This window comes from Theobroma cacao, chromosome 2 (assembly GCF_000208745.1).
Source record: "Theobroma cacao cultivar B97-61/B2 chromosome 2, Criollo_cocoa_genome_V2, whole genome shotgun sequence".
NCBI lineage: Eukaryota > Viridiplantae > Streptophyta > Magnoliopsida > Malvales > Malvaceae > Theobroma > Theobroma cacao.
In genome coordinates, this window is record NC_030851.1 from 98,730 (window position 1) to 114,393 (window position 15,664).

Consider the following 15,664-nt stretch of genomic DNA (forward strand, 5'->3'; position numbering starts at 1 on the left):
TCTTAATCTTTAATGTAATTAGTTTTGAGTAATTTTCTTCATCTTTGATCCAAGATATAATGGGGATCAGACAGCTTAATTTTCAATTGTGAATATGATAGGTAATGTTGGTTTCGGTTTGTTGGGAGAGAAAGGGCAGATTAACATTTTTCTAAGAATATATTTGCAACAACTACCAGTGTTAAACTTGAGGATTTCTTCATTAAATTAGCTTAAATGAGATCAGTAGATCAGTATTTGTTCATTAACTTGAGGATATAATCGAGCTGGCACACAGGCCGGTTATGAAACAACCTGGTGAACTGCCTGCCCATTTATTTCCCATTTTGAGAGTTTGATTTGCGCTTTACTTGCCATGAATAATCGGTTGCCTACCTACCTATCAACTATACCTAGGGTATCTAGACACTAGTAAAAGTAATTTGCAACACATATAATTATTGGAGTCCACAGCTGGTTGTAATCAAGTAACTCTGAAACCTGAACCCGAATTCTAGGTTCATGTGTTGAAAATGCTGATTCAGTAATGACAAGTTATTTATGGCCAATCTAAATCTTGCATTGCATGTTGTAAACAAAGCATATGATGAGTTGGACAATTATTAGGCTAGCAAGCTACCGCTATTCATCATGACAAAAAGAAGTTTTTGCATATCATGTGCAGTTGATTTTGTTCGCTGGTAGGCTCCAAAAGATAAGCCCCTTGGTTTTTTTGTAGGGGGCACTTTGGCCACATACACAGTCCTAATGTTCATGGTTATACTGCTACTACTTGGTGTGCAAAGAGCTGCAAAATGTCTTTTAACTTAATTTGAAAGCGTCAAGCGATGCAGGTTGTTCTGTGCCTTGATGGTGATCAATATATATACCGCGAGTTGGGTGTAAGAAGCCAGAAGGGAAGCAGCAGATTAAGACAGTAATATATAATAACAAAACATGCTTGGCTACGTATTTCTAAAACATAATTAAAATACCAGGAGAGAATTCCCCATGGGACTGGGAAAAGTAGTATCAGTCAAATCCTTGATGCTTTCTTTTTAATGAATTTGTGTTATATATATATATATATATGTATGTAGGTGGGTCAAATTAAATTATGCAGTTGAGAGCGTATGAAAGGTTGAAGTAATGGTGGTTCATTGCAAGTTATGGAACGTAATGAGTAGAAGAGAATTGGGGCATGCATGCTAAAGTAGCAACAGCTTGACATCTCAACGTCACAAGAGAAACAAACCATGTGCTTTTTCCCAACATTGTTGAGCCAATAATGAGAGGCGCTTGCAAGATTGACGTTCGTAATGCTACAATTTTCTAATGGATGAGACAGCAGGGAAGGAGGTGTTGTCAATTCTATCGCACTATTTTTTTTTTCATAAGGTAATGCCAATTCTATATATTACTCGTGCCGTTGCAGTTACTAGATTGATGTATGAATTTGGTAATTAAAAGATTAACGATTAATATTTCTCGTAATTAATCTAGCTAGGAAGATCGATGTACAAAGCTAACAAGACAATATTATCTTAATCAATTCAAACTTGCCTCATTACATTATTATTATTATTATTACTACTACTATATATAGTAATTTTATCAACATAATAACAAGGATTCTTTATTAATTTTACACAATCTATATATATCTTACTCTTTTTCAAAAAATAGTTTTCTGATAAGTTGACTAAAGGTTAGATAGTTATATTAATAATGAAGGAAAACTTAACCAAATTAATAAAAAATTCTAAAAATAACGCATCTGCAGTATCATTTAGACCTAACTAGCTAGCTAGTTGCTTCAGATTTCGTCATTGAGGAAATTGTTACTGTTGGTAGTGTGTGTGTGTATATATATATATATATATAGCAATTAGATAGATAGATAGATAGAATAATTACAAGGACAAAGACTCACCGGTACTAGCAACCCATTTCTTTTTATTAATTAAACTTCCACAATACGTTGGGAGTTGATTTAAAAATTTAATTAGAGTTAACTAAGAATGCAGACGGTCCTCCATCAGAAGCAAGAACTCGTTCACTTGGCTGGTATGCTACAACATCCAGTATGGGAGCCCGACAGATTGGACATTTTCCACCACTCCATTGCAATTCATGCGCACATTTCAGACAGGTGCACATGTGCCCGCATCTGAAAATAAAATCCATGTTGCACTACTCATTTTTGTATCTTCTGCTTTCCTCAAATACTAATAAATTAATACTAGCTAGCACTAGTATTGCTACTACATGCTTACTTACCTGTACAAAAGTGAGTCAACCTGCACTTCATAGCAAATACAGCAATTGCGTTTCCATGGTGCCCTATCTGCTGAATTCTTCCCCTCCCCTCCATCTGTGTTAATCATTTCATGGACAGTACTCATCGCAATTAGATTACAAAGACTTCAACATTATTCTCCAGCTTTATAAACAATTAATTTTCAAGTCTCACCCGAATGAACTTCCGGATTAAAGGATTGTTGCAATTTCATCTGCATGTCCATGCAGCTCATAATTGATCTTCTTAGCTCAGCCATCTCCTGGTGAAGTTGCTCCATGTGCCCTCTTAAATCACAGATGAGTTCCATTTCCTGTAATAGATAGCATTGTGAAAACCAATCAGTGACTGACAGAGATTCTGAAAATATTGAACCGATTAACATGTATATAAATCAAGAGATGTCAAATCAAACTCACGAGCGAAGGACGGTTTATCGAAGAAGAGGAGGACTGTCGAGTATCTTGAAAATATTGGGGTTGAGATGCTCCTGGTGGAGGTGAAAACGTGGATGGACCCCGATCAGAATTATTACCAATTTCGTTGTCATCTTGAAAACTCCATGACCTCATCAGAGATGGTGAAGGCATTTGCATAGATGATGTGGATTGATTGAAGTAGCTATTGGCTTCATGATATTGATGGCTGATTAGGCTCCTTTCTTCATCTTCATCGTCTTCTTCTTCTTCTTGTCCATCTACCTCTTGTACCCCACCTCTTCCTTCTTGACCACCTGATGGATGCGAATGTCTCTGTAGGTAAGACATCACTTGGACCATCCTATCCTCATCGTCCTCCTTATCTTCTTGACTTTCAGCTCGATCTGCTTGCATTTGTACACGAGAAATCATTAATCGGTCCATTCTCTCTCGGAAATCACTAGCAAGAAAAGTCGAAACTCTTCCCCTGCAAAAGCAAATAGGAAATTAAGACGCTGAATTTCACATGAGAGCAAAGTATTATTTTACCATTAGGTAGTCAGTGCTTAATGCTCATAAACTTCATCAATTTATATTACCTTAATTGTCTCATATTCCACGGTTTTATATGCATATGAATTATTCCAATCTTTTGAAGATGAATTCCATGGATAAGAAGTCAACATAGAAGGTAAAAAGATAGGAACAGGCAAAAAGTAGATGATGACAAAAGATCATACACCTTTCTAGGAGCTGACGTATCTCCTCATCTTTTGAGGTGGTGTTAAGCACTTCTTGGTACCATGCTTGCCGTAAGCCTTCCCAGTAGCTTCTGGGTCGGGATATATTACTAAACCAGTCATAATTTGTTTGAGCAAAATATTGTTGGTAATGATCCTCCAGTTCTTCAGTTACCACGTTCTCATCTGGATCATTGTAGGATGTTGCGGTCTCTGCAGTTTCCTGGGAGCCAAGGTAGAGATGCTCCTGGTCACCAATATCCTGTTCTTCAGCTATCTCGTTCTCTGTGCAACTATGCAAGGATGTTGTTGTTTCTGTTGTTTCTTGCAAGTCAAGATAAAGATGCTGGTTGTGATTATCTTGTTCTTTTGCAACCTTATTTTGAGTGTAGACATTCAAAGATGATATCGTTTCCACAATTTCTTGTGAGTCAAGGAAGGGATGCTGTTGGCTGTTGGACCCTTGTTCTTTTGCCATCTCGTTGTCAGATTGACCCTCCAAGGATGTGGTGGCCTCTGTGCATCTTGCTTCCGTGCTCGGTTTCTGTGGTACGGCATCTGAAGCTGGCTTGGTCTGTTCATGAAGATCTTCATTTGTGTTCATGGTCAAGCGATTAACTGGCCATGTACTCTGATGCCCAGCGGAAGTCACTTTTTGGGAATGAGTATCTTCACTCTGTGGTTTGGAAGTGCAACTTTTCTCAAACTGTATAGAATTGTTTGACACCTCCCTATTAAGGCAGCTTGGAGTAGCTGAATCATTCTGGGTTGTCACGGGATGCTCAGCACCACTGCTAAACTTCTCCCTGGATGTAGTTAAGTTTCGTGTTAATTGGCTGCTAAAAGATAAAAGAAAATCTAATTCAATAAATTAAAAATGGCTTGCATACAGGTGATTTATAGAGGCTGAAACTTTCTTAATGTAGAACTGTGTGATTCAAATTCATACAGATTCGATAAGAATTCATCTCTTTCACTTGAAGCAAGTACAATGAAAAATGTACCCAGAACAGAAACGGGATACAATTGAAAAAAAAAAAGGAAATAGTTTAAATATCAATACAAAAGAAAGATATAAATGTCTCCTATGTACTTCTTAATGACCAGAATGGAGTAAAATAGTTATACCTGAGATGCTTAATGGTGGACCGCTGGGGTAAGCGATTCACTTGAGCTGCCCGTGATTGTGGACGACACTTATCTTGAATTGTCACGCTGCGCTGTAGACATCGAAGCCGTAGCATCGACTGTAATGGCAAATGGCAAGCATTAAGCAAACACAAAAAACATGAGATTTCGTCACTTAAGAATTGAAAAACTACCATGTCTTCAATAAGCTTATGCCTGCATTATGGTGAAAAAGAAAACACACCTGAAGGCGGCCTCGCTGCGAGAATTTTGAGACTGCTTGGCGTTCCACTAGCGAATCTAACTCTCTATTCTTGTCTCGCTCTATCTGTATTAGCAAATCATTGAATGCTTGTCGCCCTCTTAGCCGGGGTGAGTTTACAACCTGTGCGAAACACCTCTGCTCTGCTTGATCTGATGTGGTAGCATGCCTGCGCTCTCTACTTTGTGAGTCACTAACGTTATTACTCTGTTCATGATCGTTGGCATCTTCGCTACCATTTGTCAATCTCTTGATGATATCCGCAACTCTCACTCTTTCTCTTTCCCCACTACACGACGAAGAAGGTGCTTCACCTGGCGCAGTTCTATCTGATTGGGACTCCCAATCTATTAAAGAATCCTCATTGTTTGGTCCATTGTCTAATTTTTCATCAAATGAATCAGGTTCTTCGACGGGTGAGGCATTATTCTCATTAGAGCTTGAACCACAACTTGTCCTGCTAGTGTTAGAACCCATGCTTTGGCTTTGGCTCTGGCTCTGGCTCTGGTTTGAATTTGTGCTGTTGGATCGATTTAGCCTAGCCTCCCATATTTGAACAAGCGAAGAAGCACCAAGATTTTGCGTGACCGAGGCATTCTCCAACTGAGTGGAAGAGTTTTGAGCATTTCTCGTCTTAGAACTTGATGCCATTAATGTTGTTAGAGATGCAGTGTTTGAATTTGAAGGAATTAATAATGGATCAGCTTCTTTTACATGTTTCTGCAGGGTGGATGCAGTCACATCTTGAGCTTGCCTACTTACCCATCGATCAAGAACAAGTCGAGACTGCCTTGGTGTGATTGGTAAAGGCCTTTCCTTTTTAATGTTGTTGTCGTTATTATTCAGCAATTGCAAAGTCTGACGATTGTCATTGACTTGTTCGGTGGTGACCCAAGATGCAATCCGACGGATTTGATTTTGTGAATTTTCATGGGAAGAGAGAGATATGCAGCCATGTACCAATTCTTTGAAATTCTTGTCGAAGACAGCTCTTACATTACTGTCTCTGCAACGTTCTTTGCGGCGGTGGACACAACCAAAAGGCGAAGAAGAAACAATCTCCACTTGAGAAGATGCCATGTATAGAATGCCCGATTGGAGAATAGGGAATTCATTAAACTAGAATGTAAATGGCCAAGGCCACTGCAAAGGCACAGATCAATCCCATTTGCAGCGTAAAGTAAATGGGTGGGAAGATTGGGATTAGACCAACCTCACAAAATGAAGACAGGAGAAAAAGCGCAAAAGAAAACTTTGGAAATGACCGATGGATCCTCTGTTTTTTTTAGAAGTGGAAAAAGAAACAGAGAAAACAGAAGCAGAGGTGGATTGGTAACGAAAACAACGGAAGGGAATGGTGTTGGATTGTTTGTTTGGAGGGCATATGCATATGAATGTCAGCCGTTGGCAAAGCTGGTAACATGCTATATTTAAGAAAAACATGTACCTGTAACCATAACTGTTTAGCAAAGGCCGAAGGAGAGGGTTATGAGTTTGGTTAGTTGCATTGATAGAGAAAACGGAACGAAAAGACAAAAGCTTCATTAGATATGGAGGAAGAGGATGTTTGATAATGAAACAGAGAGAGTAAGGATGGGTCTTGGGCTTTGGGAAAAAACAAGGAGAATCCAGGAATTCGTTGTACACACCACATATATTTATGGCATCCATAAATGATTTGACCTTTGACTGACTCACATAGCTTTAATCTCACCTTGTACAAATGCCTATTTAGTAGGCCACATCCTATCTCTTCTTCTCCCATTATCAAATTCTCATCTAACCCCACCTTTGAATTTCCACGTTACAACATTATCAATATGCATACGCAGGCTTATCTTTTTCTTCCATTTAATTAGTTAATATTATTATTATTTTCAATATGGTGTTTCCTAACAATGTTCAAGCATTTTAATCATATCCTATAATTATAAATTACTAATAATTATTATATAAATATATATGACTATCAGGCCATCACAAGATAAATTAGATTATTAATAACTTACACACGAATGAAAATATGTTTGTCAAATACTATATATTACATGATATAACATAATTAACATATCAAATTAAATTTTATACAATATGACACAACACAAATGATAATTTATTTATACAAAATTAATTTATTTAAATTTTAAATTAAACCTATTCGTAATCGAATTATACAGATAACATAATAACTTGTTTGACTAAACGAATTAAATAAATTTTAAACAAATTAAAAAATTTTATTTAAAATACGTAATTATCATGTCTTAAACATATCAAAATAATTTATGAAACATGATAATTTTAAATTCAAATCTATTTAAGTGGGTGTCATTTTGTCTCGTGCTACCATCCCTATATGCTATACTCTGCGGTAAAGAAGGAAAGCCCTTTTTGTTTTTTTATTAAAAAATAAGAAATGCGGCAGGTGGCGTTGATGTTCGATTAGGTAATCACAACTTCAAGAAAGAAAAGATAGAGGGACGGCAAGGAAAAGGTGAAGAAGAAGAAGAAGAAGAAGACGACGAGCAAGGGAGAAAGAAAGTAAGATGGCGGTAAGCGCAACGGTGATCGGTGCACTGCTGGGGCTGGGAACCCAGATGTACTCCAACGCCCTCCGCAAGCTCCCTTACATGCGACGTGCGAATTCTTTCTCTCTGTTTATTTATTTGAAGTTGTTATTTTGGGGGTTTTCCTAATTCGAAACCCTAGACAAAAGTAGAAATTTCTGAAATTGAAATGCAGATCCGTGGGAGCACGTGCTGGGGATGGGACTGGGAGCAGTGTTCGTGAATCAGCTGGTGAAATGGGACGCTCAGCTCCAACAAGACCTCGACAAAATGCTCGAAAAGGCCAAGGAAGCCAACGAGCGCCGCTACTTCAGTATTCCCTTTTCCTTGCATTCATGACTATATTACCATTTTTCCCCTATTTGGTTGTTGACTCTTATTTGAAATGCAAAGTAAAGTCACTGCGTATAGCGCACCATCGGCCTAGCAGTCATCATCTTTATCACTTATATCTAATCACCCAAAAAAACAAAAAAACAAAAATTTATGATCTGCAATCAATTTTATCAGCTCAGCTCCCATCTATAGTGTTTTTACTTCATCTTGATCCAGGTCATGCAGTTTTGCCTTTGCTTGCAATGTTATATCTTTATTTGTCAAATTCATTCCTGTCAGAATAATTTCACTACTGCATGCACATGTAATGAAGGGGCTGTTTAATTTGCTCTGATTGCACCAATTGTTCTTACTTTATGCCCTTTTTGAAATTACAAAGTCTGGAAGGATTTGGAAGCAGTAGCATCTGCATTACTTTGTTAAATCTTTTTTGTAGCTGATGAATTGTAGTAGTAATAGTTAAGACCTTGCTCCACTAAAGTAGAAGATTAAAGTTAGTATATCTTATCTGCTTGCATAGGATTGTTTTGACATAAATTTCCTCCCTCCCTCCCTTTCTTTGAACTGCAGATGAAGATGATGATTGATGCTTTCCCCTATCATCAGATAAGACACTCATGCACCAAGCAACTGTGGTCATACTCATAAAACTGGTTCAGATTGTGGGTGATGGATAATTTTGGATTGTGTGTTTGTTTTCAAGGCTGTTGAACTTTTCTTCTTTTGCCTTTTTTGTTATAAGCTTCTGAGTCCAAACTGGCCACTGCAAATGCTCTTCTTGTAATAATTGAAAAATAATTTAAAGAAATTGCACTGATTTTTTGAGCTGCAGAGTTTCTTAAGTATGAAATCTGTTTAATAGCCTTATCTAATTTTTGTTTCACTGATATCTGTTTAATAGCCATAACTTATTTCTGTTTCGCTGATCTCTGTTTAATAGCCATATCCATTATTGTGAAAACTGATGAGGCAGGGGCTGCGGGTGTGCTGGATTATTATAAATGGAAGAGAAGAAAAGAATAGCTAGGTGTCCAAATTCCGAGGATTTCCTTTACAACTATTTTTAAAAGATTTCCCAACAAAAACTATTCAAACAAGCTGGAGCTTGGCATATAACGTAGTAAAATTCTGAATGTTTATATGGAAGTTTCACGATGTGAGCTTGCGGCAGCCATTAGTTTCTCTTTCATTTTGATCAACTTCAACCTTTAAGAAGCGATAGCGTTAGTCATGTCATCTTGTCAAAATCCACCATCCTGTTGTTCAATACATGAATGAGTTGATCACTTGCTTGCCGGGTGGCTGGCCTCTCTTGTGCGGTGGTTTTCGTGCACTGCAGTGCTATTTCAAGCACCTGATATGCTGCAGATTCCTCGCCGGGTAAGAGGGGTTTCAAAGCAGGATCTATCAGTTCCCCACGATCAGAACCTTGCATTTCCATTCGCGTCTCCACCCATCTCACCATGTCCATGTCTACACCAAAACAGGCATCAGTCGGCATTTTCCCGCTGACAAGCTCCATTAGCACAATGCCCATACTGTAAACGTCACTCTTCTCAGTTGCCTTCAATGTGTAAGCATACTCTGAAAACACAAAATATCACAACTCAACATCATAAAATTTGTGAGCTCTAATCATATGCTACAGTTTGAGGTATTAACTTACCTGGCGCAATATAACCATAAGACCCTGCAAACCATGAATTTGATTCTGTGTTGGAGTCATGATTCTCAGCAAGTGATTTTGCAAGCCCGAAATCTCCCAAATGAGCGTCCATATTAGAATCTAGCAGCACGTTGCTTGATTTGATGTCCCGATGAACAATCTTTGGCACGCAGTCATGGTGGAGGTACTCCACTCCTTGCGCTAACCCCACTGCAATCCTTATCCTAGCCTCCCAATCAACGCTCTTCTTCTTGATATTCACCGGTTTCCTATGCAGCCAATCCCACACACTTCCGTTCTCCATGTACTCGTATATCAGGAGATTCAAACCAGCCACTCTGTTCCTACAATACCCCATCAACTTCACTAGATGCCTGTGCCTTATCCTCCCAAGTGTCTTAATTTCTCTTGTGAAGCTTCTATTCAATAGAAGATCCTCCTTCCATGAAATCTTTTTGACAGCCACTGTTTCTCCCTTTGGTAATTCAGCTTTGTACACTGTTCCAGATCCTCCTGAGCCAATGACAAACTCATCACTTAGATGTTTTGTGGCTTGCATGATGTCTTCCCATTTATAGTCTTGCTTAGCGGCCCCATTCTGGAAGAGTAGCCTTCTTCGTGGTTGTGAAGAACTGGAAGAGTATGTGCAATTCACTTCACTGGCTCTCTTGGCATATTCTCTCCTCTGTTTCAAGAAGGTGGCTACTATCAGCGCCAGCAGAGCAATTGCAGCTAGAGTTGAAATTGCTGATATCACCACCACGGATGTTTCGCTTAGGGCTGATTGCTGCTTGCTGGATGGAAGGTTGTTGCAACGATCAAGCGGGCTTCCACATAGATTTAAGTTCCCTTCAAATGCCTCAGCTGGCCAGTGTGACAACTGTTTGCTTAATTTGCCTTGAAGCTTGTTGCAGGAGAGATTAAGCTTGCCCAAGCTGCTCATGTCACCAATTTGAGGAGGGACTTCCCCGATGAGTTGATTGTGAGAAAGATCGAGGGCTTCGAGCTTGGATAGCGTTCCAATAGAAGGTGGGATTTGTCCGGTGAGATTGTTGTTACTGAGATCTAGAATGCTTTGAAGATTCTGGAGTTGTCCAAGATCAGTTGGTATATCCCCATTGAAGCTGTTCCATGAGAGCTGTAGCTCATACAACTTGCTTAGCTTGCCTATGGTCGGAGGAATAGGTCCAGAAAGTTGGTTTCTGTTGAGGTTGAGCACATTAAGAGATAACAAGTTTCCAATTTCACCAACTAGAGTTCCATTGAGCGAATTGCCATCAAGGCAGAGTACCAACAACTTGGAACAATTGAAAAGTTCTCGAGGAAGAGCCCCAAAAAATTGATTGGAGGAGAGCCTAATCTCCCCTAGTTGAGGCAAACCACCAAGCCATGGTGGTACCAGTCCAGAAAGGAAGTTGTTATTTAGATCAATATGACTCAGTTTCCTGCACAACATCAGCTCAGCTGGTATAGGTCCACTGAGCATATTACCCGAGAGATCTAATAGTGACAGTTCACGAATCTTGCCCAATGATCCGGGGATTCTGCCAGTGAATTGGTTTTTGCCTAATCTTAGTCTCTCAAGAGAAGGTGAATTACCAAGCTCCGGAGGGATGTCACCATCCAATGCATTGTTTGTTAAATCAAAAGAAAGCAAAGAGCGTGAACTACACAATGCAGCAATGCTGCCATTCATTTTGTTTTTGGACAGATTGACTCTTGTCAGGTTCGCTAAATTGATCAATGAAGTGGGGAGATTACCTTCAAGTGAATTGTTGTAAAGCATGAGCTGCTCCAGGGCTTCAAGGTACCCGAAACTCGCGGGAATGACACCAGATAGGCGATTGTCTGCTAAGTCCAGGATGGTTAGTTGATGACAGTTACCCACCGTGGCTGGAATATAACCCACAAGCGCATTTTGCCTCAGATGAAGAAGATGCAGCTCCTTCAGTCTGCCAATAGTAACGGGAATCTCCCCAGTGAAACGATTGCCAAAGAAGTCAATCATTTTCAGGCTTGAACAATTACCAATCTCCGAAGGCAGATCTCCAGACAGTTGATTTTCATACAGATATAAGATTTCAAGTTTGCTCAGCATTCCAATTTCTCTGGGCAAGTTGCCCTCCAAATTGTTGTGAAACAGTGCAAGCGTCTGCAAGTTGCTGAGGTTTGCTATGAATGGAGAAATTGAACCAACCAAGCTGTTGTTGTGGAGATAGAGATCGGTCAATTCAAGCAGCTCATAAAGTTCAACCGGTATTGATCCGTTTAGCGTATTGTTGGACAAATCAAGCTGCTTCAACGATCGACAGAGTCTCAATTCCGGCGGAATTTCACCTAAAAGTTGAACCTCTGATAGAATGAGATGCTCCAAATTGCTAGTGTTGGAACATATGTTTCTTGGTATTGGACATGAAAGATTGTTGTTTGATAGAACCAAAAACACCAGCTCACTCATCTGGCCCAACTCTTCAGGAATGCCTCCAGTGAGCTTGTTTAACGACAAATCAAGATTCTGAAGATTGCCCAAGTTCGCTAATGACCTCGGGATTGTACCTTCAAGATGGTTCCCCATAAAACTGAGATAAACGAGTTGGCTCAATTCACCAAGTTGACTCGGTATCTCCCCTGACAGACTGTTGTTAATCAAATTGAGAACTTGAAGGCCCTTGAGACGACCCAATTCCGCTGGAATGGATCCATTAAGGTTGTTGAGAGCTGCAGTAAATACGTTGAGGCTTGAACAATTCCCCAGCTCAGGTGGGATAGGGCCCTCAAGTTGATTATCCTGCAGAATCAAGTTCTCAACTCGAGCGAGTTGACCCAGTTCGGGGGGAATTGGGCCTGTCAGATTGCATGAGGCTAAGCCAAGGGTGACCAAGTTGACTAGGTTGCCAAATGTGGAAGGAATGGGACCAGTGAGCCCATTATCACCTATTCGCATGACTCGGAGACTGGTGAGTGAACCCAGCTGAGGTGGGATGGGACCAGAGAGTTGGTTTGAGAAGAGAAGCAAAGATTCCAAAGAAGGAACGTTAGAGAGGGTGGTTGGGATGGGGCCCGTAAGGCGGTTAGATGAAAGATCAAGGTGGAGTAGGTTCTGTAAACGACCAAGCGAGGGTGATATTGACCCACCGAGTGAGAATCCAGAAAGGTTTAGGCTCACTACATGGACTGATGAGCTATCGAAGGAGCTGAAGCCACAAGTAACTCCTGTCCAAGTACAGAAATTGGGGTTGGTTTTAGAGGACCAGTCATGCAGCACATTTTGAGGGTCTTCTTCGAACGAGCTCTTCACCTCTAAGAGAATTGATAACTCTTGGTTTTGGCAGAAAACAGAAACGAATGCACAACATGTTAAAAAGAGTATAATACTAGTATTTAGGAGGATGGAGAAGTCCTTTTTCATCGTGTCCATCTCTCTGGAGGAACAGAGTACACAATAAGCTGAAGAGAGAAAACAAATGTTAGAGTATATTGCATTGCATGAACATAGAGAGCATTGAAGAGGAGTAGTGCAGGTTTATGGTAAAAGCATTATAAATTGGTGCATGGATGGCGTTGGGTCGGGAGCATAGACGAGTGGAATACAGGCAGGCTGGGTAGATACCTGTATCCGAATGGAGATCATTAAGGAGGTGCAGGTTCACGAGACGAGACTCCAGAGCTGAGATGGATGGCCGATGCTGCGTTGGGAGTAGGTAATATATGCAGAGTAGTCTTTTAAGAGGCCTTAAAATGGGTGACGAGCTCCAAGAGGGGATAAGAGGCGTCGAGATTTGAGAGCACAAGTCTGTCAGTGGGTGCCATAAATGCACTGCCGAACTAATTCTACTGTTGTATTGGGAACAAGGGAGGGAAAGGGGGGCAGACTGAGACTCGTAGAGATTGTTTGAGACTTTGATGATACTCCAACTGTACTGCTGTGGACAGGTGTGCACATAAATGAAGGTGAAGATGAAAGGATATAGTAATCGTTTTGAAGTAGACAGGGTCAAAGTGGGTCAGAGGGAGGATATGCATATAGAAATCTGAGCAAAAGGATTTTGTGTGATATCATTGTCCTACAGTAAATTACAGAAAGAAGCAAATGCAAGTGAATAAGAAAGGTTATAGTGGAATGAAGAGAAAGGATTAGCAGCTTGCTGCAGTAGTTAGAGGAGTGAGTGAGCTGTGGGCTTTGCTTGTTTTATTAATGTGTTAGCTCAGAATGAGAAAGAGAGCGGTTGAATTCCTAATTTTGGTTACAAAGTCAAAGCAATGGAGTCCCCACGTAATTAGCTATTATTATTACTCCAACTTAATTAATTGCATCCGGTCTTCGCTCATGTCATCCTTGTAAAGAAAAGAAGCAGCTAGCTAGCTTAACGCATTGCTTACCCATTTCATTCTTAATTAACTAATAATAATCATAATCATATAATTGGGTTGAGCCACCGAACCCTAATGTCTTTTTTCTGGCTTTTTCATTGCTTGCCTACTCCAAATCACCTGCTTAATTAATTTCCTGCTTTCACCCTAGCTACCCTTTATTCATATATGCAGAACAAACGTCAAACTACTTTTGTCCATGCAAGTTATCTCTCTTCTTCAAGATCATACGAAAACTGGGGGTAGCTAGGAAACTAAATACTTAAGTTTTCCTCTTTTTTCTTTAAAATGTATTTATTTATTTGAGGAACAAGTCCGATCCAGGAGAGAAATAATTTAAATTGTTTTATTTCAATAGCAACATAAATTTGGGTTGTTAGAAAATAATTAGAACACTTAAATTCTGTTTGATTGATATTTTTGTTGTACGCTCTTAATTAATTTGTAAAAAAAATTAACAAATAACAAATATAGCAATGATCAATTGAAATCCTAATTATCCACATCAATACACCTTAAGATGAGTTGAACAACGGGCGAAGCAGGAGATTGTCAATGTCTATGGTTATAGCTAGGTTCCGCAACAATAGGCGTAGCTTAAGAAATATATATATATATATATATATAATATGATAAGATACAGATGACACAGGTAGCTAGAAAATGACAATTAATGCCTTAATTAATTTGTCTTAAATTGTTTAGACAAAAGTTGTCCCGTGATATATAATGTTGGATTAAAATCATTAGTTACATGACGTTTGTATTTACAAATTAATCAACGTCTTGTTTTATTACGAAAGTATGTGCCACCAATTAGTCACAAATGATTAATCTTGTTCTTACTAAAGAATTAATATATGATGAAAACATGCATAGACACGTACTTGGTGATTGATTAAATAAATATATGTAGAGAATATTCGTGGAATTGGTGGTTGCTTAGATTTTGATATAAAATCATATTAAGATGCTTTTAGCCAAGTGAAGCTGACAAATTCAGATGTTGCTAACTAAGTCATACACGCAAACAATTTCCAAGCATATCATAATATCTACTCCTACATATAGCATACAGAGCAAAAGGCGACAAGCGAATATAAAAAATAAAAGTAGGGTACGGGCATTATTTGACTACACTTTATACATATATTTACACCCAGTCCCAGAGATGGGAACTATTGCTTATTCTTGCATTGGGTTGGGCCTTCCGATCTTTGTTGGGCCTCTTTGGACCATATTGGCCGACACCCATTGGGTTGGGTTGGTGAATGCCTTTTTCTACCTCTCTTTAACAAACTAGCAAGGTCAGGTCAGAGGCATTAATTAATTCCCAACTCGGACATGCTAGCATGTCATCTTTGATTAACAATATATTCTGGTGGGGGTGCCTCCCACGTATTTTTCTATTTCTAAGGCAATTCATATCTTACATATATATATATATGTATATATAAACGTATCAACATTACCAAAGATTCCATCCATCATCCCAATTTTCCTTGAATTTTGGGCTTACAAATTAAACAATGAAATCCTTCCTCTTCCTCCTCACACTAGTTGTCTTAATTATATCAGCCTCAGCCTCGGCCTCTGCCTCTTCTCCGCTTTTTAGCACATTGGCAGAGACATCACCTCTTTATAATCTCCTACCCTTCAATTACTACCACCAGAGCTGTCCAAAGCTTGAAGAAATTATCAACAAAAAAGTCAAGGAATGGGTTGCAAAGGATTACACTCTTGCCGCTAGTCTCTTGAGGTTGCATTTTCATGACTGCGCTGTCACGGTAAGCCTGCCTGCTAGCTTAATTGTCTTTCATTTTGCGTCAACTGATGCTCCTAGCTACTATCCTATCATATATGATATATATATATATATATATATATATATACGTAC

At 39.2% G+C, this 15,664-nt stretch overlaps 3 protein-coding genes across 6 annotated transcripts; 1 reads left to right on the forward strand and 2 right to left on the reverse strand.

The window, feature by feature from the left end:
* LOC18606984 lies at positions 1,888 to 6,419 on the reverse strand. Of its 3 annotated transcripts, none has more exons than XM_007040921.2 (7): positions 4,810 to 6,419; positions 4,566 to 4,684; positions 3,440 to 4,243; positions 2,698 to 3,184; positions 2,453 to 2,591; positions 2,260 to 2,353; positions 1,888 to 2,149 (listed from the first exon to the last, which is right to left on the reverse strand). In XM_007040921.2, the coding sequence occupies exons 1-7, from the start codon at positions 5,905 to 5,907 to the stop codon at positions 1,981 to 1,983; spliced, it is 2,910 nt and encodes a 969-aa protein (XP_007040983.2). In that variant the 5' UTR covers positions 5,908 to 6,419; the 3' UTR covers positions 1,888 to 1,980. The 3 variants fall into 3 exon arrangements, with proteins under 3 accessions (XP_007040983.2, XP_017970104.1, XP_017970103.1); XM_018114615.1 differs by having other exon boundaries at positions 3,440 to 4,273; XM_018114614.1 differs by having other exon boundaries at positions 3,440 to 4,276.
* LOC18606985 lies at positions 7,155 to 8,572 on the forward strand. Its single transcript, XM_007040922.2, has 3 exons — positions 7,155 to 7,464; positions 7,570 to 7,707; positions 8,301 to 8,572. Exons 1-3 carry the CDS (start codon positions 7,374 to 7,376, stop codon positions 8,315 to 8,317), a joined length of 246 nt encoding a protein of 81 aa, XP_007040984.1. The 5' UTR covers positions 7,155 to 7,373; the 3' UTR covers positions 8,318 to 8,572.
* LOC18606988 (LRR receptor-like serine/threonine-protein kinase GSO1) lies at positions 8,699 to 13,615 on the reverse strand. Of its 2 annotated transcripts, XM_007040923.2 has the most exons (3): positions 13,007 to 13,382; positions 9,397 to 12,843; positions 8,921 to 9,314 (listed from the first exon to the last, which is right to left on the reverse strand). In XM_007040923.2, the coding sequence occupies exons 2-3, from the start codon at positions 12,812 to 12,814 to the stop codon at positions 8,959 to 8,961; spliced, it is 3,774 nt and encodes a 1,257-aa protein (XP_007040985.2). In that variant the 5' UTR covers positions 12,815 to 12,843; positions 13,007 to 13,382; the 3' UTR covers positions 8,921 to 8,958. The 2 variants fall into 2 exon arrangements, with proteins under 2 accessions (XP_017971677.1, XP_007040985.2); XM_018116188.1 differs by having other exon boundaries at positions 8,699 to 9,314; positions 9,397 to 13,615.

Excerpts from the sequence above, each read along its gene's own strand:
- LOC18606985 (XM_007040922.2), top strand. The coding sequence starts at position 7,374 with ATGGCGGTAAGCGCAACGGTGATCGGTGCACTGCTGGGGCTGGGAACC. Across the intron at positions 7,465-7,569 it reads CAAGCTCCCTTACATGCGAC|ATCCGTGGGAGCACGTGCTG; the intron begins GTGCGAATTCTT and ends ATTGAAATGCAG.
- LOC18606984 (XM_018114614.1), bottom strand. The coding sequence starts at position 5,907 with ATGGCATCTTCTCAAGTGGAGATTGTTTCTTCTTCGCCTTTTGGTTGT. Across the intron at positions 3,185-3,439 it reads ATACGTCAGCTCCTAGAAAG|GGGAAGAGTTTCGACTTTTC; the intron begins GTGTATGATCTT and ends TTGCTTTTGCAG. Across the intron at positions 2,592-2,697 it reads CGATAAACCGTCCTTCGCTC|GAAATGGAACTCATCTGTGA; the intron begins GTGAGTTTGATT and ends TATCTATTACAG.
- LOC18606988 (XM_018116188.1), bottom strand. The coding sequence starts at position 12,814 with ATGGACACGATGAAAAAGGACTTCTCCATCCTCCTAAATACTAGTATT. Across the intron at positions 9,315-9,396 it reads TTATGGTTATATTGCGCCAG|AGTATGCTTACACATTGAAG; the intron begins GTAAGTTAATAC and ends TTGTGTTTTCAG.